A 27,915-nucleotide genomic window follows, 5' to 3' on the forward strand; every position below is an offset into this window, starting at 1 on the left:
AACGTAACGCGTAATTACGTGCAGAAATCTGTATTAAGTAAGTATATTATATATACCGTTGAATTTAAAGCTGTTATCAAACGCTGTATCAGAAACTAGCGGCCCGCCCCGGCTTCGCACGGGTGCAATGCTGATGTATTATACATATACATATATAAACCTTCCTCTTGAATCACTCTATGTATTAAAAAAACTGCATCAAAATCCGTTGCGTAGTTATAATGATCTAAGCATACATACAGACAGACAGCAGGAAGCGACTTTGTTTTATACTATGTATAGTTATGTAAAAAAAATAGCGTCACGTACGTCACTTTTCTGAAATCCCGAACAGGTAGTTCAGTAGTTGTACCTATTAAAGTATCACACGCCTTTATTACAATATTGCCTATTAAAAGTATGTGAGCTACTAATTTATTGCATTGATAACTAGCACTGTATGTGGTGTATGGTTTGGCGTGACGTTACCCCGCTACCGGCGACGGAGCGTGACGGCTATCTGGCCGGCTGCATTTGGACGCGTGCCGCCGCCGGCGACGCCATGAAGAGGATCTTCAGGAATCTTAAGCAAAGTGAGTGTTTTTAAAACATACGCCTTAACTTGTATATGGTGAGCACGTGCTCCCGGCTTCGTCATAAAGAGGGTATACAGGAATCTTAAGCAAAGTGAGTGATTCAAACATTATTGCATTGATAACTTTGTAGGTATGTGGTTTGTGGTTTGGCGAGGCGTTAGCACCACTTTGACCTAAATACATGTTAGTTTGTTACGGTTCTCTGACTACCGCCGCCATGTTAAGGATCTTCAGGAATCTCAAAAAGGTGAGTGGTCCTATACTTGTTGTTGTGATTTTACCAATCCGACGGTTGTCTGGCCGGCTGCATTTGGCAGCGTGCCCCTGACAATGACACCACGAAGTTACCTCAAAACTATATCATTTGGAAAAATGTTAATTGTTAGAAAGTACCTACCTAAGACGTAGTTCCAAGTTGGTCCCATTTATGTCAATCATCAAATCTTACAGTCATACACAACCGCAGTCAGGAACGAGTCTAGCGAAATGCTGCGTCACTTAAATCAAAAACTTAAAACTAAAAAGGAAAACAAAAAAACGACTTCAAAAAGTATAAAATAAAATGTTAACCCTATGCTCAAGCAACTGGTCGGTGAAGTTAAAGAATAGTAGAGTAAGTACCTAGGTTAAAGTACCCAACTTTTTCGTTTTACATTCAAAAGGACTCGAAACTCCAGCGAAACCATATGATTAACATTTCGTCGTAGCGATTGTATCCCATTCTGGAAACCGATAAAACCCGCAAAAAAAGTAATTTAAGGTCAAGAGGCCCCACATTCCCGAGGTGGATAAAAATATTTATTTGCGGCGATTTCAACCGGCAATTAGGGGGGCGGGCTGACCCTTAACCCGCGCGTCAAGGTGACGGACTTTAGAAATTGTATCTCCTTTAATTCTCAGAGCACGATTTCTTTCGCAAACGTTGAGCTATGTTTTAAGTCTGCTGCAAGCTCGGTTCTCCAAACAAACGTACCTAGTTTACCTGGGTAACCACCAATCGTAAACTAGTATTTCGAGCACAGAATAGGTGTTTACGAGCCGTGTGCGGGCTGCAATATCTGGAATCGTGTAAACCCTACTTTACCGAGTTGAAAATTCTCACCCTTCCTAGTTTATATATACTCGAAATAGCTTTATTTGTCAAGAGTAATCCTGGCCATACTTATTTATACTTCTCTAGTGAGAGACGATGTGATAAGCTGATATCTAGGTATCCCATCAAAGACAAAATTAGTTTCAAAGAGTGTCTTAGGAATGGCACCAAAAATTTATAATGAATTGCCAAATGTAATTCGGGGTAAGGAGGGTCTTAAAGAATTTAAAAAAGCATGTATATTTAATAGAAAAAGCTTATCTATCAATGAATGTATTGAATAATGTATAATTGTATTTAATTTTTTTAACTATTTGACATGCTTCCTTTTAAAAAACACATCCGACATCTAATCAGTTTTATATCTAGTTTAATTTTGTGCATGTGAGGTTGGCCTTGTATTTTAAGTGTTTGTTGTTATTTTAAGAATATTTTAACTAGTACTCTTAGATATTTTAGTATAGTTATATTTTAATCTCGCACGCCGAAAGCACACGATGGGCCATGGACCTATGTGGTACCTAAACTGGCACCTTATGTAACCCATGATAACGAAATAAACGAATCTTTGAACCTCTCTCCGAACAATCAGTGTAATAAAATATAAAGGTAAAGTCTAAAGGGTTCGAAGAAACTGACCTTCCATTAACTACAAGAACACTGCCTCCCACTATACATATATTTATTATTTCTACTTATTAAAAGTATTAAAACGCAGCATGTTTCGTGTAAATTAATCTCCCAACAAAAGGATCAAAACGCGCTATCAGATACTAGAGTCGATCCATTCGACCCTCCGTCGTAGACTTATGAAATGTATGGACTTTCTTTGAAAGAGCGTATGGCTAGGTTCACACGGCGTAATATTTCCCGTATAGGTACAGTCAGCAGCAGAAGTTACTAAGCGGGCGAGGTGTTCAAAATTACCTTGATACGCTCTTATTCTCTTAACAATAAAACCGCGTCAAGATCATTTTGAACACCTGGCCCGCTTAGCAACTTCTGCTGCTGACTGTACATACGGGATTTTATCGAATAGGTACCGTAGTGACAGCGAAATTTGTAAGGCAACGTTCAAAATCGTTTACACTGCTAGACGGCTTTACCGCATATACGCCGTGTGAACCTATTAGCCTATGTCTTTGGTATTTTATAGTAATAGTTAACTTTCTTAAATCAGTGTATATATTCGTGAAGATTTCTAAAACGAAATCACGTCACCCCAAAGTGACGCGTTGATGTCTTTTCTATCAGAGTTTACAAGGCCTCTCGTCATCTGGCAGTTTTCACAAAAAAAAATCAGCCCTAAAGTTAACTCGTAGATTTATAAACAGGGGTCCTGACAATCTATCCGTAATAGTTGCTGACTGGTTGACACCGAAACAACACAATTGTATATTGAATTTATTTTCGTAAAGTCTTTTAGGTATTAGAATACCCAGTCCATACTTACAGGTCGCTGCCCCGCCCACTGTCGGCGAGCGCGTGCGCGTGTATCGTAATTGCATCTTACGAGAAATGAAGCGTGTGACCGTTGTCCAGTAAGGAGAAACGCACCAGTCTATATTCTCCTTACAAACGCAACAGTCGACTTGGGTCACAAAGCCGTCGTAACAGCGCATAGATTACGAACTGGTACGTGCCCTTCAATAAATTTAGGCTCCTATATAGATGAACTCAGTGGAAGACGTCTATCACATTCTAGTAGAGTGTAGTAGAAATCGCGCCCTTAGGGAGGCGCTCATAACGTCAGCCAATCTAAAGCCATATGACTCGGTGCCTTTATACACATTACACATTCTTAGCAATCCATCATCGGACATAGCACAAATGGTGTATATGTCGGCGGCGATCGTAACATCAGGCAGATCTTCCTGTGTAATGTTTTGAAGGTAGTCACATTAAACCAATAGGAGGAGGAGGATAGGTTCGTTAGGTTGCTTCAGATGCCCGAAGGGCAAACTGTCCAGAAAAACTTAGGGAATTAACGGACGAGACAAGATTTTCACGTTTCACGATATGCCTGATCTTACAATCGGCCGCCGACATAAGATTGGCTGAAGTTATACTTATAAATAGATTTTAATTATTTTATAAACATTATCTATTATCACTGATACTTTCACGATTTTTAACCGACTTCAATTTCATAGAAGGAGGAGGTTCTGTATTAGGTTGTGGCTATTTTTTTTTTTTTTTTTAGTCATTATTATTCAGAGACCACGGGGAAAATGCCGTCCACGAAACGTCGGAGGTAAATTTAAAACTTATTTTACGCGATTTAAGTCCCGTCGTTGTGAATAATAATGATTTATCTATTTAGATGTTAATTTCGTAATTTCTGAAGCCTGAATATAAGAAGCGGACTTGCTATGGCCGATATGTACAATGTATAAAGGCCCTGAAAAGCAATAAATAAAAATAAAAAACAACAGTCTAGCCTTATCCGAAAACATTACTCTCCTAACATGCGGTTATCGGGTGTGTCAAGGCACAAAATAACTAATAGTACTACCGCCGAGGGTTTTAGCAAACTTATTTTCTTATTTGATAGTGGAACAGCTTAATAATAATTACAGAACTTGATGACAATTAAAGAAACTAAACTTGTAAAGATCAGCCTGAAACGTATCGTGTCGTACCAAAACGGTATTAATAATATATGTTATAATAATATAATAGCTATAGTATAGTATGTATATAGAAAGAGTACCTATGTACAATTAACCTTAATCCCTGGGTTTGAAATTTGCAGGCAAAAATTGACTGATAGGAAAAAAATCATTTAAAGATAAATTTATTTCATGAATTTGTAAAATATATGAATTTTCGTTATGAAGTTTTAAATATTCCTCTACCTATACCTCTACCTACCTTAGTTCTATTCGAATTAATCTTTTTCCTGACTCGATATCGCGTCCGTCAGTCCGTGGGACTCCAGGCCGAAGGACTATAGCAAATATCAATTAAAATATTTTCTTTTTTTTACCCAAGAACATTCACGATAGCTCAGAAATTTACTTCATAAACTACCTGTGTACTTACGTACTCAGTACAGTAGGTACCATTTTTTACGTTGGGGAAATGCGTTTACGCATGCCACCTGGTCCGGGGGAACCAGGGGGATGACGGACTAACCAGAGGACTACCGTCTAAAATCACCAACGAGTGCCGAATCCGCCTTAGATGGGGTGCCGCAGGGTCGCTATCACTGCTATCAGCATTCGACCGCATGCGCCTCGGCGGGCGGTCCGCAGGCCGCGTACAGTAGGTAGTAGGTACCTAGCGAATGTAGAAAGAAAAGTTAGAAAAAAGGTGGTACCTTCGTTCATGATTTGCTCCTTTAAAGATAGGCCACATGTATTTGATATTATAGCTTAATACCCCTCACATCACAGTCTGAATATGGACATTAGTCACTTTCGCTGTTCCACTCGCATTACCATAAGTGCAGGGCCCGCGTCGAATTTACTGATGTCCATCATTACCTATTCGATACGACACACGCTCTACTGACATCGGGTTTTACTTTCATTTGTTTACATTATTACGGTCATCTTCGGGTCGGTCAAATAGTAAATTACGATACAAGTGCTAAAAATAGGATTTTCGCAACGAGTGGCGACAAATTAAAACACGACCGAAGGAAGTGTTTTAAATCGACTCGAGTTACGAATTACCTATTCGCACATGCATCGTACAACGTTTTACAGTACAATATGAATATGGCCCTTAAAATTATCGACATAGTTACGTAATGTGCTAACTATCGCACTAGTGCGGTAAAGTAGCACCATATGTACTGAAAACAATTTATGGCACTATAACGTCAGACTCGTCGGTGAACAACTGAGCAGAAAAAATGCCAGGATTTGAATTAAATTAATGCCTATGATAATGGGTGTTACGCAATCGAGTTGATGGTCCATATATCAGCGCGAGTAATTATTATAATTCATGTCTGTCTCTATAAGTACACATATTCCGAGAACCTTTAAGTTCGGGTTATTCTACTTTTGTAAAAACTAGGAGATCGATTCTAATGTAACAATTTGTTATGGGTTTGAAATGGTTTTGATAAGACCATAAGGATCGTCTTGGTGCCTGGCACGCATATCACGCACGGCTTTCACTTCATTTCACATGGGGTCAACGGATAAAAAATAAGACTTTTTAACACTCAAAAACCTATTATATTTCATTCCTATTCCATTTAAAAAGAAGGCTTGTGTGTACTTCTTTTTTAATGGAATAGGAATGTAATAGAATAAGTTTTTGAGTGTTGATAACTGTGTCATATTTTTACCAGTGTCTTATATTTACCCCACCTGACCCTGCACAAATCCTCGTGAGCGATTTTCAAGGTTGTATCAAATAAAGATCAAAACCGTTACAAATCAGAATCGGGCACTAGGGTCGATGTTGGGATGGGGATGACCATTACGGAAACTAAATTGACCATGTGCCGTGATCCATGGTCAATAATGTCACTTTTTTTAGCACCCCACCTGTTTTATACAAGCACAAATTGTCATTTTACTAATACTTGTTCAGACTTGCAAAATTGGCCCAGGGCTGTCTCATTTCAAACATAGACAGAGAGCATCATACTATCTTTCACGCTAGTACTAGCACCCAAAAGAAAGGGATGAGTAAAGTTTTCTTTGTTCTTAATTAGTTCTTACTTACTGACAAAATGTGTTTGCCAGACATTCTATACAGGGTGGCTAAAAAATAAGTGCATTCCCGAATTCCCGTTGCCAGGGAGGTTTTGGGATTATACTGAGCAACTTTTACTATGGGACCAACAAAGAAATCGCGAAAAAAAAATTTACCCTCCCATAGAAAATGGACCAGCCAAAAAGTATGAAAAGGCCAATTTTTTTTTTTGATTTCTGGTTTGGTCCCATAGTAAAAGTTGCTCAGTATAATCCCAAAACTTCCCCAGGGAAGTGGCAACGGGATTGCACTATTTAGTAGCCACCGTGTATATTGTAGCTTTTAGTTGTATCAGGAACGACCCGGCATCAGCAGAGGGAACGTGTTCGTGCATGTGGATACATCGGCCGGGATCGTAATGCGGCAATTTCGCCTTTTCGCCGATTGCTGCGTGCTGTGCCGGGCTGTAGCGTCAGCACAATCGTTCAACGGTGTAATATTGATATTTTTTATTAAACTTAAGTAACTTTAAACTGGTCCGCCTGGGCGCGCAAAACTTACAACACGATACATATTACAACTTACAAATTCATCCATTTCTTAATATTCGATCGAAGTTAAATATTTATCTGAGGTCCTGCTGAACCAAACTGTGTGTAATACATTAGGCTAATACATAAAAAAAACACGATATTGTCTTATAAAAATTATACTTAGAAAAGTGTACCACAATTGACCGTAAAATACACATCGCTTCGCTCGATCGGCTAATCTGAACAACATACATAGTTGGGCAATAGACATATTACCTGTTACCGAATGCCAAAAAGGAATTCCTGAAGGAACAACAAAAAATAGTGTGTTATTTAAGTAGTATTTAAATTATGAGGTTTACCTACTTGTTTGACCAGAGAAAGTTAGAAATTCGCTCGCAACGCTTTGCTTGCCGATTTTTCACACGCGTAAATTGCTGAGATGTAGATAGGCGTTGAATGCTACAAATTGTGCTCGCCGCAATGTAATGTGGTTGTAAATAGGCGTGACCGTGTGCTAAAGAGGCACAGATGGTGTGTTTATGCTGGTTTTGGTAAATCTTACACCTAAGTACATATTCTCAGATTTCTTACAATATTAATTTTCAAACGAATGAAATGAAATGAAATTGAAATGAAATGAAATGAAATTTATTATTCATAACACACAGTTATCGGTCAATACATAATTAGATTATTAGATTATTTCACATTTGGTATATTTAAGTACTTATTTTTAAGTATTAATTAATTAATTTATTAAAATACATTATATATATTTAATTACAAAAAATTATATTATTTATACTGCAAGAGGCAGATTGAAAAAATCTTGATAATTATAAAAATTATTCTCCTCGAGCCACGATTTCAGTCTACTTTTAAAGCTTTGGGCGGATGCTGCATTTCGTACTGTGCTTGGCAACCGATTATACACGGAAGGTCCTAGTAATGTATAGGTTTCCAAAGGGTCAGGAACGCGAACGCGCATTTAACACCTACAGTTGTGGCGTCCATAAGGCGATGGTAAAACCGCTTACCGCGGCGTATGCTTGTTTTGTCACCAATGTGGTTTTTTTTGTAACAATGTGGTTGTTGCCGAATGGCAAGCCGGAGTCCTATGTTACTGTATACTTGCACGATCAATGCACATTTGTCTGGCAAGAGTCGGTGGAAATAAAGTTTTATGGAACTATCCCCACCGGTATTTACAGGCTCCCTGCCGTTCTTGGTGCAATGTATGCACCCCTTTTTTAAATTATTTTGATTTCTAAGCCCCAATTCATAAGTGGGGTAAAACCCATGTTGTAAAAGTTGTGTGCTGTCGGTCTGCGCGGACGCAGATTCCCACGCAATTATCAGTTGCCTGAACTACCCTTAATTTCAGTGCTTATTTAGCTGCCTTTACTTGTAAATACTCGTGGCTATTATGTGCTTCTATTTTGTGTAATTGTGGTGCGGGTTTTGTGTTGTGATTTGTGATAGTTTCCGCAATAGTTCACGAATTAGGTGCCTTTAGTTTTTAAATGGACTGAATTTGAAGGAGAAGATAGTTTTAAGACTTTTAAGGATGGCTCCAGTTAGACCGGGCCGGAGCTTCCGGCGGCGCTTCGATTTCTATGGAAAGCACCACGTGATCACCGATCAGCCGCATAGAAAATGACATGTCGGACGCCTCGGCCTAGGCCCGGCCCGGTCTAACGTGAGTCATGCTTTACCTAAATAGTTTTATTTATATATAAGGTGGATTCTACGGACTATCCGTCGGTCTGCGTTCCCGTACAAACGCGTCAAGTCCGTGGTCCGTGTGATAATATAACTATGCAAGACAAATGCTATGTGATTGAACCTATGTACTTGTAACACACATTTTAGAAATTCATAGTTTGCTCTCGCCATGATGTATATCGATAAAGCTTCCCACATAAAACTTAATGCTATGTGTTTCCAATTCATTGGGGCGTGTCTTCTCCAATAGTAGGTGGACCAACATAATAGCTATCCGATAATCATCTGCCTAATAATAAGTTTACACTAATTGATGTTCAAAGTTCAAATCACGGTCGCAGACTTAAAAATTAAAAATTTAAGAATGAGATATTTTAAGAATTTCAAGAAAAGGGCAAAATACCAAAGTTAAAATAAATACATGCCTAAGAGCACGATAATGTTGCTATGCAAATTTTTATCTATCTACTTCTTGCAATAAAAAGATCGCGATATGACAATCTAACTACAAGTTAGAAATCGAACATAATATATTTGCTAATGTTGCTAACTATGTATATGACTAATAACAGAATAATTCTAATTGTATAGGTAATTACACAAAACAAACTACAACAACTACATAAAACTTTTTTAAAGGTACATTTTACCGCCCCACTCGAACTCGCGATCTTTTGAAAGTGGATAAATCGCTCTAATCTAACCCACAGAGCTATCGAAGCTTGCTCGACCTGATACATCTAAAAACACATGTCATTATAAACATTGTTAGAGACACGGAAAATATTGATATCTGCGACAATTAGGTAACTCGTAATCAACTCGTTGAACGGCTTAAAGCATACTTTACATTGGGTCTTTCAACCCCTCCCGCAGTGAACATGTTAACATTCTTCCCGCAACTCACGAGATCGTCACCACAATCGCTCTATTAACACCAAATATTTCGGATATTTCGGCTGCAGGGGTGTCACGAGGCCCGATGCGTGCACGCACGTTTTCGAATTACTCTTCCAAAACGACTTAAAGCATTAAAAAATCGAAGGCATATACACCCCTTTTCAAATGTGAAATGCGTAGGTGTAATTTAAAAAGGTTTTATGTGCCTTAAACATTCAATGGTTTATACGCTTTGTCTCTCCGTGTCAGTTCGGGTCGTGTCCGGAATTCCTGTGGATTGATCACATTCCCCTCATAGCGATATGCTCGTGCGTCCCCTAAACTTGTCTTCGATTTTCACGGACCATAAGTCATGACTATACGAGCGCAAAAAACGGGGATAAGTTTCGTTTCGAGTTTGTATGTTATAACAATTTTATAACAGTTTCGATAGTAATTGGACTTTTTAATAATATTTTTTACAATCGTGATTTGTACTGCGTGTCTACATGTATTAAAAGTTCCGCGCACTACAGAAGTGTAGAAATAGCCGCACTTGGTAAAGAATAATTTATGTTCGCAGAACACACATAAGTACATCTCATACACCGTAGGTACATAAAGCAATACGCAAGACGTACTTTGCATTATTGCGGTCATGTCATAATGATGTGCGAATTTAATATTTAGACAGAGAGATTTAAATATCGTGTAGCTGTTATCTAAGCTGCCTAAACAAATGATTTAATATCTACATTTAAAAATTCAGTTAAAAGCGTAACAATTAGCGGGGGTAGCCACACTTACTTTCCAATTTTGAATGTAAATTGAGTTGAGTTTCACGGTAGTTTGCGTCACATTACCGTGTAAAACACGAACGTTAAAACTTAATAAAGTTGACCACAAGTGACTAAAAGTGAACATATGTGACCACAAAGTTACAAGTGTTGATTTGCCGGCAAATGTGTCTGAAGACTATTAAGTATTTGTTCTGCGGTGAGAGATTAATGTTTAGCACATGCAGTTGTTGAGAGACTATGATTGATCTGTATCTTGATAAGTGTGGCGATGAGATTGCCTTTTCTGCACAATATTTAAGATTAAGAGGAGTTAATTAAACACTATTACAGTTGTTATATAAATTTTGCTCTCGCAAAAATCTTATTTTTTATGCGCGGCGCAGTGAATCTAAAAGACATCTAGCTGCCGTTTTGGAGTTAATCGAACTACGAGTATATTAAACATCATGAGCGTAATTTCAAAAGAAACTGATCAATTTGTAATAAAATTCATCAAGTATCCCAAAACCAAAAACCTATGTAACACACTACAAAATCATTAGGTACCTACCCTTATGAAAGTCATAGCTAAGCAAGCAGTTGCTAAATGCGGCTTTTTGTAGTTTTCAACAAATTGGGAGCCTGACAAACTAATAACAGCCTAACGAAAAACCAACACAGGTGCTATTTATCCAATTTAAAGCGTGAGAGTGCTAAAACAACTCGTTTAGACACAGACATTGTGCTAGACATTAACACCTGGCAATTACTTTAAAACGTGACTGTTCCTTTACGATTTCACACGATGGGCTACAATGGGACTTAAATGGGATCGATAAGTAAATTGCGTAAGGCGATGTCTTGATTAGGGACTCTGGGAACGTAAGTGCCGTGAAAATGCTCGTAAATTTCTGGCAGATGTGCGGTGTGTGGTGTGTGCATTTGAATCTTTTCAATGAATTGCTGGGTTGAGAAGTACATTATACAGCATTTAGAGCTATGCTATGAGGGTAAAACCGGGTAAGTTACGTTGGTCAACGGCTCCCTCTCTTGGGGAGGAGAGGAACAACAAAATATGCTTATTTTTTACTCAGAAAATAAGTACAATTTTTGGGGTTTGTGAACTTTACTAAAATATGATACAGGTACCTACATCCATACTAATATTATAAATGCGAAAGTGTGTCTGTCTGTCTGTTAAACCGATTTAGTTGAAATTTGGTATAGAGATAGATTGAGTCCCGGGGAAGGACATAGGGTAGTTTTTATCCCAGAAGTCATTTTTTAAAGGGGTAAAAAGGGGGGGGGGAATTCGTATAGGGAATCGATAAAGAGCAGATTGGATAAAAAATAAGCTACCTAAATAACTAACTCCACGCAGAAGAGGCTAGTACTTATATAAATGCGTAGAGCCGCAACTACAAAAGTTATAAAGTTGAAATTTGTACAACGGGTTACATATGTACCTATGTACATAATGTGTGTAAGAAATAAGATGACATTTTGAAAAATTCATCCCCTAAGGGGGTAAAAAAGGGATGAAAGTGTGTATGTTTTACCACATACGCAAGGTCTAAAATAAAATTTGAACACATATCATTTGTACCAGTTTTAATAGGTAAAGTATGCCGTAGTCACTTAATTCCATAACAACGATCAAAATTCAACGTATTCAGCATATTGGCAGTTTCGGAAGCCATATTTCGGAGCAACTGTCCGTTGTATCATCAGTCTCATCCAGGGCCAGTCAAACGCGCGCCGCAGCCGCCGGCGGCAGCTAGGTTTGTGCGCGTACGCATGTTATAGTGTCAGTTAGTTTACGAGTTTTGCGGGTGTATGTTTTTATTTGTTTGTTGCCATATTTCGGAGCAACTATCGTTGTATCATCAGCCCCATAACCCAGGGCCAGTCGAGAGCGCACCGCAGTCGCCGGCGGAAGGTTTGTGCGCGTACGCATGTTTAGGACTTCGCGTTTGGTTTACGAGTTTCGCGGGTGTATGGTGTTAGTTTTATATTGATTGTTTTTATTTGATATGGAGATGTGATAGTTATTGTCGTGTTTGGAAATTTTGTAAGTGTGCTTGTTTATAATTACAAGATTTTATTCTTGAAATGTTTAATTGTTTGTTGTTTTGACGACCGGTCTGGCCTAGTGGGTAGTGACGTTGCCTGTGAAGCGGATGGTCGTCCTGGGTTCGAATCCCGGTAATGGCATTTATTTGTGTGATGAGCACAGATATTTGTTCCTGAGTCATGGTTGTTTTCTATGTATTTAAGTATTTATGTATATCGTTGTCTGATTACCCACAACACATGCCTTCTTGAGCTTACCGTGGGGCTTAGTCAATTTGTGTAAAAATGTCCTATAATATTTATTTGTATTACTTATGTGTGTTTTCGTCAAATCTTGCAAAATGAGACCCACTTGTCATTATTTTATTGAGCTCAAACTTCACATACATATGTAAGTTGGGTGACAATGTATTATTATGGTACCATCGAGCAGATCTGATGATGGACACAGCACAGGAGGTGGCCATAGGAACTCTGCGATAAAACAACGCAACCTAATTGTATTCGGGTTTGTTAGAATTGTCTCAATGAGTATTAATTTCCTGATAAAGGAGAAGTCCAGTTAGCGATAGAAGCTTGTACCAAAAATGAATTTTGGACAAAAAACTTATTTTAAGTGATGTTTTATAAATATATATATATTTTTTATTCTCCATTGCGAAAAGACAGTGATGTGATAATTTACGTATATTTGTACAAGTGTTATTTAAACATAATAATTTCATAGAAGTTTGACTTAAAATAACACTTGCACCGTCCGGGCTATCAAAATCGCTGTCAACTTAGCTGGGTCTAGCTCTGCCTATTTTGCAAATTAAATAAATATTTTAAGGATAATCATGACCTAAAATCTAGCAAGACAGATGCAATTCTAATTTGTCAGAAAAAAAAAACAATCAAATTACTTTTTTTTTTAGGTTTCTTCATGGGCTAGACGTTACACCGATCGACCTAGTACCAAGCTTTTTGAAAAACAGCCTAATATTTAGGATAATTTGTGTGTATTTTGCATAGCCGATTTACTATTAGGTAATTTAGGTATTATGAACTGTTTTATAAACATAATTGTGTCGCTTAACTTCAAACTCGGGTAAATCCATTCGACCCCATCAGCAAATACCTATTACCTTTTTCTTAATACTAAAATCGCATACTCTGACAGGTGGATTTACCAGAGTTCAACTATAGGCTACATTTTTGACTGACTGCTTACCTACTGCACCTACGCATATTTATAACTTTAAATGTTCTGCCTGTTTTCTGTAGGAATATTATTTATACCGATTTACTTCCGTTACCCAATTACATAACGTTGGTGAAACCGACGGCCCTTAGACAAGTTAATTGAACATGTAAAAATTGAGACCGCTCAACCGATCTGCGCTGGAGCGAAAACTCTTTAGGAGTATTCCAGCGTAGCAAAACCGTCTCGTGTGATGCGGAAGGGTCCTGGATTTTCCCCAGGCTACCATCCCCCCACATAGTCCTACCGCTCTAATTGCCCTAGTGCAATAGAGCCCGTCAGGTTCGAAAAAAAAACGTAAAAATGTGTCTTTTCAGAAATTCTGTCCAAAGAGCTGCCGCCGCCTTATCGGGAGAACGAGGATGTCCCCGACGATCCACAAATATATGAGCCAGTAAGTGTTTTATGTTATCCGTACAAGAATAGTTAAAGTTTAAAAACTACTATACGCATTTGGTTTTTATTTTTATTTCAACCTTATTGCACTAAAATATTTACAACATCGAACAAATGGCGGAATTAATCTTATGTACGTACTTATTGTTTAAGTATTCTTAAAGTTATGTACTGTTTGGGGATGGCGGGATTAGGATTTTTCAATGTTTGTGTAAATGTCTTGTTTTGAAAACTTCGCGTAACGCTCTTTTAACCTCAAAGGTTAAAAGTCTCAGCGATCAAAGAATTCAATGATTTATACTCCGATCGAATATATGCAAATGGTTTGTTATTGACCGAGCGAGCGCGAAGCGTCTCCGTTGCAGTTTGGGCTAAAATGTGGCTTTTCATTTGTCTTTATGCACATGGAGCATAAGGACCCTTTAGACACGGAACGCCACAAATGCTCAAAAGTCAACTGATGCGTGCGGCTACGGCACAATATCAACCTTCGTGCATTTCGACAAAGGTCACGATGACGCGCCGGCGCCGCGCACGATAGGCGTGACGTTCAAAAGAGTTAAACCGGGGTTTTCCTTACAGAATCCCATCCCACCATGCGAAGTCCTAGACCTGCTAGCCAACTGCAAGATCCCGGGCATTCCGGCCCAATCCGACGTCGAGTACGCAGAGATCCAGGAACAGCCGGTGCAGGAGATGGGTCTGTGGCACTCCACGCCGCTGGCTCATCGGCACAAGTCTAAGATATCGCTCACGTGGGTGCTGAAGGAAAATGCGGAGAACACGAAACCTCAGAACGACGTCAGGTACATATGTTTTTATTCCCTTAATGACACTACAGACGACAACGATCATTAGGTACATGTGATTTATATTACATTGCCGACTACGGAGGTGCAACAAATTCGATCGATCAAATGCCGCAATGAATCGAAAATTACATGCGGTGCAGCACAGACTGTGAGGTTTGTAGAGCTCAAAATTTGACACGAAACAAGGAAGGTCGTAATTAATGACTAAAAATTGTTTTGTATACTACAACTATATTCCCTCTACTCTTTCTAGATACCAGCGCCAATTCGAAGACCGTTTCAAAACCACCAAGCTACGCGAAACCAGAGTCGTTGGTCGAAACGAGTACTACCACAACCTTCGGTTCCGCAGTGCTTGCGAGGAGTTCGTAAGTCAAGACACGCTGTCAGACGAGACCAGTACTGAGGAGTATGTGAGAAGGAAACACAGGCATAGGCATCGGAGGAAGAAGAGGAATCAGGAGCGGTTCGGATACGATATCAGGGATTTGGACAGCTTCTTGAGTGAGGTATGTTGACCTATTAACGTCTTAGGGTGCAGTTCTGACCTAACATATTACAGTGAATAGGTAAAGCAAAAACATAGGGACATGAATTAAAGCACGCTGCCAAACAATACGAGTATGGAGTAGAGAGTCTGAGAAAGAAGAGGAGGGATTTGTACAACTTCTAAAGTGGGATGTGTTGTATATAATATGTTGTTCAAATGTCAAGCCTAAATTACATTACAACCATGACAGCAGCTGCAGTTGGGTCCTCAAAAATGTTGAGGAAGTGGGTGATGGGATCACCTACAATTTAGATACCTAGATTACCTACTACATTTTTAAGTTTTAGTTTTGTATTACAAATGTAAACAACAGAAACAAGAATATAAAACCGGCCAAGTGCGAGTTGGACTCGCGCACGAAGTGTTTCGTACCATTACGCAAAAAACGGCAAACAATCACGTTTTTTGTATCGGCCCCACTTAAATATTTATTTTATTCTGTTTTATAGCGGCAACAGAAATACGTCATCTGTGAAAATTTCAACTGTCTAGCTATCAGCACGGTTCATGAAATACAGCCTGGTGACAGACGGACAGACGGACGGACAGCGGAGTCTTAGTAATAGGTACGGAACCCTAAAAAGTAACATATGTCAAGCGTTTTTATAACGGATCTGGATCAATTAATTTTCCCGAATCTTTGGCGGTAACAGACAAAGTTATATAAAGACTGGAATTTCAGACAATTTGTGCTTGCTAAATAAAGCAATGTAGAGAAATTTGTCTTTAAGGTCACAAACAAATTTCGATGTACAGTTTTAACGTTGATATCACAATTACCAAATAAAAAAAACGATTAAGTATTTTTTTAAATGCACCGGCAAAAACGTTTTGTAGCTCGTAAATGGAACCATGTAGATAAAAAGGGTCGAATATAATAACAGTTTCAATTTGCGCGGAAAGCAATTCATCTTTCGGTTTCGACACGATTCGGGATCTCGGCAAAAGAACTTTAAACTCTGCAATCTCGATCATTATTCATATCTGGGACGTTATGATATAATAGTAGGTATTCAGCTTTGTTTGAGGTTAAAAGTCGTATAAGTGTGGTATAAGCGGAGCCAGCGGAGGTTGATAGGCTGTTCTGGGATTATAAAAAGTCTTCTTGGAGCTTTTTGTGCCTTACAGTCCGAGCGATGTTGTTACAACAACTTACAAAGAGCAAACGAGTCGAACCAGACTATTTTCCAATGCAGATATGATATTTTAAATGCTATGGTAACTTTTTTTAGGTAAATTTTTTGAATATTAGGTGAAAACTTTAATGCAAAATTGCCATATAGAAGTCCTGAAGATTGACATTGGTTGCCTACATTTATGAAAACCCTCTTTTCATCTTACTCCTACATTTCAAAACTTGGTAACAGGTCAACTCATGACTGGTACTTACTAGAATCGAAACTTCTGTATCTCCGTTTGCCCTGATTTAAGAACAGCACAAGTCCTCCTGGTTCGCTTGACCGCTCGACTCCGACGCTTGGTAACTGAAACACATGCCAAACATAAACACGATCGCCGTTCTCGAATCTCGAAATTGGCGCAAAATTGGACAAGGCATAAATTGCACGTCATTTACAACATTCGAGATACTTTCCGGACGTTTAATGAAGAGTTTCGAGCCGCTTATCCGCGTTTTGCTTTCGATATTAAATCTGTGGATAATAATCCTTATGACAGTGGGTTTCGTGTTGTTTCGCCGCTCGCATGCAACGATTACACAGTTAAACAATGGGAGCAGTATTTTATCAATTTTATATATGGAGAGACCGCCGCTGGATTCCGACGGTAAAATAAAAAATATAACGAGTCTAAACTAAACTGTGTAAATGAATGTTTTTTGTAGACCAAACATTGATTTTGGGCTCCTGTGTAGAAAAAAAATTCGACGCCTTTTTGTGATTCTCTTGAGATCATATCAAATGAGATACGGCGACGTACGACTGGCTTAACCAAAGTCGAGTTACGAGTATGACAGTTAAAGTTTCTGATCTACTTTCCCGCGCTTGTCGAAACCAACTTTAAGAAATCTATAGCCTCATTTTCACAGCTATTGAGTCTATATTAGGGGGGCGGATTATTTACAGGGGACCACAGGAATTCTAAAAATCAGTAAGGCCAAAAAAGTGCTTGCAGTTTTAGTCAAGTTCTAAATGTGACAGATTCGAGTCAGGAGTTCGGAAGCCCGCAAATTAAAATACTGTCAAAAATCTTTTCAGTGCGTCTGCACTGCGATTATCTCAAGTAGAAAGGGCCATTCATCAATGCGGTTTATTTAAAAATAACGATATATCTGCGGGGTTAAATGTCACGGTGTTAATTGCCTTCCATGATGCCATATGTCACGGTTGAAAAATGTCATGTACCGGTCGCGGTTCATTTGTCTGGCCATGTATTTTTTGATTGCGCGGGTTCTTGAGTCGAATTCTTAGGCTAACTAGTGTAAAGTGGTCCAGATATCCTTTCTTCTTCTTCCAAATCACAGGAACGTCTGTCTTGAGTTGTGTCGGATTATAATTTTGCTTCGTCATCGTCAAGATTCTTAGACAAGCTGCATCCATGTTGTCTAGTCTATTAGGGTCTCCCGTGTACCCTAGATTGCTCACTAATCTCCAGCACCTTTCTCGTAATGTGATCTGTTGGACGTCTCATGATTATGACGTGGCTATTTTATCCGAGGCGATATTTTGTGAGTTTTTCAACCACAGTATGTGCGTAGAGAAGCGAAAATGTATGGGGATTCAACAACCGCTGAACCGATTTAGATACAATTTGGTATATAGATAGTTTGAATCCCGAGGAAGAGCATAAGATAGTTTTTAGGGTTCCGTACCCAAAGGGTAAAAACGAGACCCTATCACTAATACTCCGCTGTCCGTCTGTCTGTCTGTCACTAGGCTGTATCTCATGAACCGTGATAGCTAGACAGTTGAAATTTTCACAGATAATGTATTTCTGTTGCCGCTATAATAACAAATACTAAAAAGTACGGAACCCTCGGTCGGCGAGTCCGACTCGCACTTGGCCGGTTGGTGGATGGTGTAGAATTCTATGAGGATCGAGGAATCAACAACCGCTGAACCGATTTAGAAGAAATCTACGTATACACGTGTAATTTAGTTGAAAATGATACTAAAGTTGACTTAGAACCTAAACTTAAGCAATTACTAACCTTAAACGTCGCCTACGCTTAACCCCCCCCCCCCCCCCCCACCTGCATCCTGCTGGCTCCACTTCTTAAATACTAGATTAATTCTGCCAAAGGAAATGTTTTTCACCTTTTTATGGCCTGAGCACTCAACTATATGGGATATTGGTTTCTTTACTGGTTTGCTCAAGTGATGGACTCGCCCGGGCTTGGCGAGTGATTGAAATTACTCTTCTGACCTCAGTTGATGAGATTTTTAAATTATTAACATTAAATTTGTACTTTTAAATCTTATTACTAAAATGGTGGTTGAGCTCGCTGTTATTTAATATAGGTGTTGCCTATATTAAATAATCCTGGTCAATAATAGACTGTTTAAAGTTCACACAAATAACGATTTGTCAATATAAAGTTGCCTAAGGTATGTCGTGGCCAAGGACCCTAAACCCAAAAGCGTAAAATCTACTAATCAAGAAAAAAACACCTCTAATGAATCGGTTAACATAAATAAGGTAGGTAGTACTAAACACTGTCCCAAAAATAGTCAGCTTGAATCTAAATGTTGCCCTCCTCAAATAACAAAATTTCACTAGCTGATACCAGCCGTCTGTTCTTTTCAGGCATCAATAGACCATCCAGGCAACATTCCAGTAGTAATCGCATATCCAACAACGCTGTACCAAACTCAGAAAGACCTGCAAAGAGAGGTAACGCTGCCGCTCGGTACGGTGGTCAACGCGGTGTTCAAAAACAAGCAGTGGTTGTACGTGCAAACTCCGCACGGGGACGAGGGATATGTCGTATACAGCGCGTGTCTGCCGCTCGGGATACTGCCTAATAGGTAGGTTTACCTCAACCATACACTACCCACTATAGTTTGTCAAAGGACTGTTCAAACAGAGACAGAGAGAATCATACTATCTTTGTCTTACACTACTACTAGCACCCAAAAGAAAATTCCAATTCCAAATTATTTATTTGTTAAACATAGGTATTATATAAAATTTGGTTTGACCAACTGTAATTACACTTATGAAGCGTTTACGAAGACCGCTGTCATCACCAAAAAGGTGCTTTTTTACTTGAAACATACAACGTGTTACTATTCAGATGTATCCTACATAATTTTACACGATAACAGCCCATACTTAGCCCTAGACTCTATAGGAAGCGTGCATGAACTGTAGGCGGCAGCACAAAAACCCCTGTTTATTGGTGCGAAAACTGCGAAAAGTAAATGTCAAACTTAATACTCTAATTTACGCCACAAGATGGCACCTACAACGCGCAAGGTAGCGTGCGTGAACTGTGGGGAGCAGCACCCTTTAATCTGAAGTGTCAATGTCAAGCTTAAGTTTCCGATTTCGGCCACAACATAGCAGATCCGATTTTCCAGGCTATGCTAACATTAAATCTACCGTTTTCTATATTCCAGGACATCCCAAAAAAAGACGCCATGCTGGGAAAGCAGCACAGACATCTACCCTCGACCTTGCGGCAACCTAACCGACAACGAAAAAGAACAACTTCGCACCCGCACCCGCTCCGAAACCCGCTACAAACCGCGCAAGCAGCGCTGCGCGGAAAAGGACTTTGACTCCTTATACTTAAGGACCAAATCAGTTTGCTCCAATATAGACAACATAGAAAAAAAGTCTACCATAGACAAAAGAAAAATAAAAAGACAGACGTTGTTAGTAGTGAATAGTGATCATAAAGGAAGTGTGTTGAACAAAACGTTGACAGTGAGAGAGGGAGATGTAGTAGTGTTGGTGGAAAGGGGAGAGACTGATGTGGATGCGGACTGGTTCTATGTGAGGAAAAGAGATGGCAGTCAGGGCTTTATACCGGCCGTTATAGCAGGTCATGGGTATATTTAAATTATTGTAATCTTAAGTATAGTCTGGCACACACATCAACTTTGTCAGTAGGAAAAGGCGGGAAATTAAAAAAAATGTAAGCGCAGAGTTCTTCCCATTGAAAATTTAAATTTCGCCTTTTTCTACTTACAAGTTGGGTGTGTATAAAAATAGTCATCAAAATTATCGTCAGATCTGAAGGCTCAAGTTATCATAATGTTTACTCACTTCTGACGTGTAGCGCCCTTTGAATATCAATAGATACTTAGGTCAATGTGGTCAAAACCGCAGTTGCAAAAACTTTTCGTATTGGTAACATTTAATAATTGGGACAGGTAGTCATCATTGTTTCTTTTATCATTTTGACTCCTAACTTAGCCAAAACGACGTTGAAGTTTAAAATTCAGAATTTAATTTGAGGCTTTTACCACCTAGATATCGAGTCGAGATGGGAGAAGTTTAAGACTAACTTTGCAACCGGGCATAATTGATAAGTTATATGCATTTATAATTAGTGAGTTATTGTTAATAAAAATATTTTTGATGTGTTTTATATTTTTATTTTCAGTCAAAACCGTTATCAGTTACGTTATTTACGGCCACAACTTTGCGCGGCGGCGGCGAGCGGCAGTGATAGGTGGGAACGAAAGGTCGGATCGCTGTCTCGCTCCAACCTATGGCCGCCGCTTGTCGCCGCCGCCGCCGCGCGATGTCGTGGCCGGGCCGTTAGAGCCTGACCACGCTAATTTTTCATACCTAGTGCTATGTCAAGTATAATAATAATAATAATAAAGTATGGAGATTAGGATATATATGCATTCTGTGCAAAGTTAGGGTGATCAGAGTCTAACCGTCTGTCTTTACATAAATTCAACATAGTTCACGTCACAATACGGACATAAAACAGAGGTTCATTTGCAAATCGCAAGGTACCTATAGTCTGGCAAACCACTTTGTCAGTTGTACTGAGTCCCCGGCAAGCTCGGCGAATTGCACCTTCTCATAGAAACGTAGTTCCGCTCTCATTTTACTACGTGTTGGATTGTAATGAAACTTTGCCCATACAATGACATGACATATATCTAGGTCTGTAATTAGTTTATATAGCTCCAGTTTATAAAACAAACAAAATAGAGCAAAAACAAGTTTTGTATGAAAAACTTTAATTCACTGTATTTTTTTAACTATGGTATCTGAAGCTACATAAACTAATTACAGACATCTTCTTCCTCGGTCCCTCATTGCTGAGGATCGCGACCATGTATGCTCCGTCTCCATAGTGTGCGGTCATAAGCCACATGAGTCACGCACACAACCACCCTCTTCACACCATCAGACCATCTCGTGGGTGCTTTTCCTCGCCCGCGCTTGCCATTACAGACATAGATATACCTTATTCTATTGTAAGTACAAAGTTTCAGAGCAATCTAGCTAGTCGTTTTAAAATGAGAGCGGAACTACGTTTGTATGGAGAACCGAGCTTGCCGGGGACCCTTAAAAAGCGCGAAAATGTTCTATGGGTTTTTTATTTTCCGCCTTCCACTGTCTTAAATGGTTAGCCAGACTATAAAAAACAAAATTACCTTTGTAGTTTAGTACTTACAGACCTGCCAGAGCGGGAGAGAAGATAGTTACACCAATAATTCATTTGCATCTGCAACTGCTTTGCTTACATTACAACTTACCGGAAATGCAGTACCTGATCCCTATAATTAAACGTCGTACACAGATCTATCTCCGGACTAGACCCCGCAATAGCCAAAACATTCGGACTTGTCTTTATCACCGCCGAATACACAGTAGTCGCTGACACCGGTAGTTCAACCCTAATGTCACCGGAGTATGAAAGTTGGTAGAGGTGCTTAGTGGCGCCGCCGGCGAACACGCAGTCGTCGTGGAAGAATGCCACGTGTATGCCGCGGTCGGGGAGGTCGAAGGTGGTCACGGGGTCGAGGGAGCGGAGGTGCCACAGGGCCAGGCGGGGGCCGCCGCCGCATACCTGAAAAAATTAAACAATGTTGACATCACACACTTTAGTTGTTACACTGGCAATAAAATTGTAGTGTTTGGCGTGTGTTGTGGTGCTCATAGCGCCAAAAATGGTTTTTCACCTCAACTATTCGGAAAGCGGCTTTTTCTTCCCTGCTAGAAGGGATCAGTGGCACTTTTCTGTTCTAGAACACGATTTCTTGTCTTTTTGGCATACAATTTTTTTAGCTTAAATGATATTGGAACATATTAATTTCCTCATAGATGATAACTTGAATCTCATTACACTCAGGATTCTATTTTAGAATCCCTTCGCTTCGTTCAGGATTCAATGTACGCGCTCGCCGTAAATATGTAATTTTGCTCCCTTGTGACACAATCTACTATTGAGGGTTTTGGCGTACAACTTGAAAGCAAACATCACAAATAAGTACAATTTGTATTTCTAGCAAAGCCTGTAGCTTATGTACAATCATCGTCAAATATATGTTTATATATTTCGCCTCATTATAAAAGAATAAGATTACAAAGTGTGATATTATACTCAATTATACTTTTTAAAAACTGTAATAGATGTCATATATTAAAGAAAAAGTGACGAAGCCCTCCAGTGGTGAAGGCCGGATTCGAACCGGCGTCTTTAGCTATCGCGGCTAACGCCATGAACCCCTAGGCCACCCCGCCATGGCGGTGCCCGTCCGAATTTCTCGACTATATGCCATCTTAGTAAGACTAGGCGTCTTTGACCAGCTCTAAGGGCAAGCAGTGCGCGCTTGCACCTCCTAAACGAACTCCTTACGGATTTACGTTGTAGCGAGAGAGACTGGTGCTGCCATCTATGAACAAGTTTGGGAACAAATCAAATTATTTTATTAAATATTTTGATTTGTGTTTTTTAAAGTAGTCACACTACTATATATAAATTAAAAACTGTAATAGATGTCATATATTAAAGAAAAAGTGACGAAGCCCTCCAGTGGTGAAGGCCGGATTCGAACCGGCGTCTTTAGCTATCGCGGCTAACGCCATGAACCCCTAGGCCACCCCGCCACGGCGGTGCCCGTCCGAATTTCTCGACTATATGCCATCTTAGTAAGACTAGGCGTCTTTGACCAGCTCTAAGGGCAAGCAGTGCGCGCTTGCACCTCCTAAACGAACTCCTTACGGATTTACGTTGTAGCGAGAGAGACTGGTGCTGCCATCTATGAACAAGTTTGGGAACAAATCAAATTATTTTATTAAATATTTTGATTTGTGTTTTTTAAAGTAGTCACACTACTATATATAAATTAAAAACTGTAATAGATGTCATATATTAAAGAAAAAGTGACGAAGCCCTCCAGTGGTGAAGGCCGGATTCGAACCGGCGTCTTTAGCTATCGCGGCTAACGCCATGAACCCCTAGGCCACCCCGCCACGGCGGTGCCCGTCCGAATTTCTCGACTATATGCCATCTTAGTAAGACTAGGCGTCTTTGACCAGCTCTAAGGGCAAGCAGTGCGCGCTTGCACCTCCTAAACGAACTCCTTACGGATTTACGTTGTAGCGAGAGAGACTGGTGCTGCCATCTATGAACAAGTTTGGGAACAAATCAAATTATTTTATTAAATATTTTGATTTGTGTTTTTTAAAGTAGTCACACTACTATATATAAATTAAAAACTGTAATAGATGTCATATATTAAAGAAAAAGTGACGAAGCCCTCCAGTGGTGAAGGCCGGATTCGAACCGGCGTCTTTAGCTATCGCGGCTAACGCCATGAACCCCTAGGCCACCCCGCCACGGCGGTGCCCGTCCGAATTTCTCGACTATATGCCATCTTAGTAAGACTAGGCGTCTTTGACCAGCTCTAAGGGCAAGCAGTGCGCGCTTGCACCTCCTAAACGAACTCCTTACGGATTTACGTTGTAGCGAGAGAGACTGGTGCTGCCATCTATGAACAAGTTTGGGAACAAATCAAATTATTTTATTAAATATTTTGATTTGTGTTTTTTAAAGTAGTCACACTACTATATATAAATTAAAAACTGTAATAGATGTCATATATTAAAGAAAAAGTGACGAAGCCCTGAGTGGTGAAGGCCGGATTCGAACCGGCGTCTTTAGCTATCGCGGCTAACGCCATGAACCCCTAGGCCACCCCGCCACGGCGGTGCCCGTCCGAATTTCTCGACTATATGCCATCTTAGTAAGACTAGGCGTCTTTGACCAGCTCTAAGGGCAAGCAGTGCGCGCTTGCACCTCCTAAACGAACTCCTTACGGATTTACGTTGTAGCGAGAGAGACTGGTGCTGCCATCTATGAACAAGTTTGGGAACAAATCAAATTATTTTATTAAATATTTTGATTTGTGTTTTTTAAAGTAGTCACACTACTATATATAAATTAAAAACTGTAATAGATGTCATATATTATAGGGGTTCATGGCGTTAGCCGCGATAGCTAAAGACGCCGGTTCGAATCCGGCCTTCACCACTGGAGGGCTTCGTCACTTTTTCTTTAATATATGACATCTATTACAGTTTTTAATTTATATATAGTAGTGTGACTACTTTAAAAAACACAAATCAAAATATTTAATAAAATAATTTGATTTGTTCCCAAACTTGTTTATACTTTTTAAATTTTTTATTCTAATCTAAAAATAAACTCACAATCCAGTCATCTGCCAAAGACGCAGCCCCTATCCACTTGCCCACCTCTGGCCGGGTCACTTTGCTGTTGGCGTGGGGCTCCAGTTTGTTATGAGACTTTCCCGTCCTCTCATCCCAAAGCATCACTAGACCATCTTCACCGCCTGATATAAGTTGTTGCGCCCTGAAACAATACTGATTAAATCTATGTTCTATGACAAGCGTAGATAAAGGAACACTGAGATGTGTAAAGTAGTGCAAAAAAACTGGCCAAGTGCGAGTTGAACTCGCGCACCGAGGGTTCCGTACTTTTTAATATTTGTTGTTAGAGCGGCAAAAGAAATACATCATCTGTTAAAATTTCAACTGTCTAGCTATCACGGTTCATTAGATACAGCCTGGTGATAGACAGACGGACAGCGGAGTCTTAGTAATAGGGTCCCGTTTTTACCCTTTGGGTACGGAACCCTAATATTGTACAGCTCGTGGTATTTGTCAAGGTCATATATTTTTCAGGGCCTAGAGCATGGGGTCCACTTCGGAACTAATCCCAAGAATTGGCGTAGGTTTTAGTTTTTACGAATGCGACTGCCATCTGACCTTCCAATCCAGAGGGTAAACTAAGCCTTATCGGGATTAGTCCGGTTTCCACACGATGTTTTTCTTTCCCGAAAAGCGACTGGTAAATATCAAATCATATTTCGTACATAAGTTCCAAAAAACTCATTGGTACGAGCCGGGGTTTGAACCCGCAACCTCCGGATTGAAAGGTGCACGCCACCAGTGCTTTGCTGCTCTTCCTTGTATTGTAGTTCGGGCGATTTTCCGCAACTCGACGACTAGCGCCTATTTTGCGTGTGCTCTTCTTATAAAAGCTTAAAATTAGCTGACATAGACATGTGTTAAAGTGCTTCATTTCATTATAGGAAATATGAATTGGAAATGTATACTCACTTGCCATGTATGCTATGAATATAATCACTATGGCCCTTAAAAGTTGTCACCAATCTGCCGTCCTCCAGGTTAAAAGCGTAAATATTGTTGTCACCACATCCGGCAAACAGTTTGGACTGATCTTCAGAGAGCCATAGGCTGTTCACATCAGATTGTTCCATGGAGGATTTCATAGTAATAGTTATGGTCCATGATGGTTTGGACCATTTTCCGGAAACTACTGCCTTCCATTCCCAGCCTGTGAACAAAAAAAAATTATATATATGTATAATTTGTCAAAGGACTGTCTCATTTCAAACATAGACAGAGAGAATCATACTATCTTCGTCTTACACTAGTACTAGCACCCAAAAGGAAAGGATGAGTATAGTTTTTTTTGTTCCTATTTACTGACAAGATTTGCTTGACCAACTATAGCATTTGTTTATAACGGTCATGCACAGACACCACTACAAAAGTTCTTAAGATTTAAGGGTTCCGTACCATTACGCAAAAAACGGCAAAAAAATCACGTTTGTTGTATGGGAGCCCCACTCAAATATTTATTTTAGGCTGACATGTTCACCTAGAGTGTCCAAAGCCTCAATAAAAACCAGATTAAAAAAAATAAAAATATTTTATTTTGTTTTTAGTATTTGTTGTTTTAGCGGGAACAGAAATACATCATCTGAAAATTTCTACTGTCTAGCTAACACAGTTCATGAGATACAGCCTGGTGACAGACGGGCAGACAGCGGAGTCTTAGTAATAGGGTCCCGTTTTTACCCTTTGGATACGGAACCCTAAAAATTAACCTAAAAGTTATCACTCCTGTAGATATTAGGTAACTTGCTTTGCATGTGTGCATATAAGTCACAATAAAATGCTCTAAGAATTTACCAAAATTAATAAAACCTTATGTTTGCTACTCTTATTTTTAAGTCTCTATGTATGCGGATCCAGGCATGTGAGAAGTTAAGAGTGAGAACAGAAAAGGAGGCATTTGTATAGCAGCCGTACAAATAATCGAATTTAAACTGTTGTGAGACATACTAACATTAAATCATTTTACGGTTTAGACTCACTTGTTTTAGTCACTCGTGCGACAGGTTTCGGAGAGCCTAGGTCTCCTTTCTCAAGCACTAATAGAGTGAACACTGCTCGCACTATTAGTGCTTGAGAAAGGAGACCTAGGCTCTCCGAAACATGTCGCGCGAGTGACTAAAACAAGTGAGTCTAAACTGTAAAATTATTTAATAGCAGTACAAATAATTACACATTATTTTTAATTTCATCACTACATAGCATAAACCAAAGTCGCTTCCTGCTGTCTGGATGGATGTCTGTTCCCATGTATGCTTAGATCTTTAAAACTACGCAACGGATTTTGATGCGGTTTTTTTTAATAGAGTGATTCAAGATGAAGGTTTAAATGTATAATACATCAGCATTGCACCCGTGCGAAGCCGGGCCGGTTCGCTAGTTATTAATAAATTAAAAAAGCAACTTACCAGTAATTTCATTAACTGTTCCAATAATGAGAAAATTCTCAGAACTGGCCAAGCTGCATATTTGTTTTCCAGACTCGATTTTATAGATCTGTTTAGGCTTGTTGTAGTCAGACGTAAGGAGTTCTACGATTGGATTTAGTATTCTGTCGAGGCTGAAATGGAAACAAAATTATTCCTTTGTCACATATAGTAAATATTTATATAGTTCCTACCTTAAATGAATCAAATAAGTCTACTTTACTGTTATACTTACTCAAATACAGCTACTTGTCCGTAAATGTTACCGGCCACTAAATATTTACCGCAAGGTGAAAATGTTTGGCATAACACGGTGTTATAAAGAATTTTATCAAGCATTGTAATACTTTTATGAAACGACTCGCGTCAGATTGTTCTGTTTGACTTTTTCCGTTAAATATTATGCGTTCACTATTTATTATGAAATTTATGAATCAAAACCAAACATAACCTCCAAAAATCGGTTTGCTTCCAACAACTTCATGTCAATCATGTGACTAAGATGA

The 27,915-nt window shown here is 39.4% G+C and overlaps 2 protein-coding genes across 3 annotated transcripts; one reads left to right on the forward strand and one right to left on the reverse strand.

Moving 5' to 3' along the window:
- The first annotated feature begins 449 nt into the window (after nucleotides 1-449).
- On the forward strand, nucleotides 450-20,835 carry LOC134742000 (uncharacterized). 2 transcript variants are annotated; one of them, XM_063674918.1, is made up of 6 exons: nucleotides 450-572; nucleotides 13,880-13,956; nucleotides 14,541-14,764; nucleotides 15,024-15,279; nucleotides 19,086-19,306; nucleotides 19,901-20,835. In XM_063674918.1, the coding sequence occupies exons 1-6, from the start codon at nucleotides 542-544 to the stop codon at nucleotides 20,343-20,345; spliced, it is 1,254 nt and encodes a 417-aa protein (XP_063530988.1). In that variant the 5' UTR covers nucleotides 450-541; the 3' UTR covers nucleotides 20,346-20,835. The 2 variants fall into 2 exon arrangements, with proteins under 2 accessions (XP_063530988.1, XP_063530987.1); XM_063674917.1 differs by lacking the exon at nucleotides 450-572 and adding an exon at nucleotides 12,035-12,185 and having other exon boundaries at nucleotides 19,901-20,834.
- Nucleotides 20,836-21,121: 286 nt separating this feature from the next.
- Nucleotides 21,122-27,888, reverse strand: LOC134742010 (THO complex subunit 6). The gene is made up of 5 exons (XM_063674929.1): nucleotides 27,645-27,888; nucleotides 27,392-27,543; nucleotides 25,902-26,139; nucleotides 24,969-25,131; nucleotides 21,122-22,323 (listed from the first exon to the last, which is right to left on the reverse strand). Exons 1-5 carry the CDS (start codon nucleotides 27,746-27,748, stop codon nucleotides 22,006-22,008), a joined length of 975 nt encoding a protein of 324 aa, XP_063530999.1. The 5' UTR covers nucleotides 27,749-27,888; the 3' UTR covers nucleotides 21,122-22,005.
- Between the last annotated feature and the right edge of the window lie 27 nt (nucleotides 27,889-27,915).

This window comes from Cydia strobilella, chromosome 6 (genome assembly GCF_947568885.1).
Source record: "Cydia strobilella chromosome 6, ilCydStro3.1, whole genome shotgun sequence".
Classification (NCBI taxonomy): domain Eukaryota; kingdom Metazoa; phylum Arthropoda; class Insecta; order Lepidoptera; family Tortricidae; genus Cydia; species Cydia strobilella.

What these genes read in the sequence shown, in the direction of transcription:
- LOC134742000 (XM_063674917.1), top strand. Translation starts at nt 12,083, where the DNA reads ATGTTTTTATTTGTTTGTTGCCATATTTCGGAGCAACTATCGTTGTAT. An exon ending in ATCCACAAATATATGAGCCA is followed by an intron (nt 13,957 to 14,540) that starts GTAAGTGTTTTA and finishes TTTTCCTTACAG; the next exon opens with AATCCCATCCCACCATGCGA. An exon ending in AAACCTCAGAACGACGTCAG is followed by an intron (nt 14,765 to 15,023) that starts GTACATATGTTT and finishes TACTCTTTCTAG; the next exon opens with ATACCAGCGCCAATTCGAAG.
- LOC134742010 (XM_063674929.1), bottom strand. Translation starts at nt 27,748, where the DNA reads ATGCTTGATAAAATTCTTTATAACACCGTGTTATGCCAAACATTTTCA. An exon ending in AACAGTTAATGAAATTACTG is followed by an intron (nt 26,140 to 27,391) that starts GTAAGTTGCTTT and finishes TTTTGTTCACAG; the next exon opens with GCTGGGAATGGAAGGCAGTA. An exon ending in ATTCATAGCATACATGGCAA is followed by an intron (nt 25,132 to 25,901) that starts GTGAGTATACAT and finishes GTATTGTTTCAG; the next exon opens with GGCGCAACAACTTATATCAG.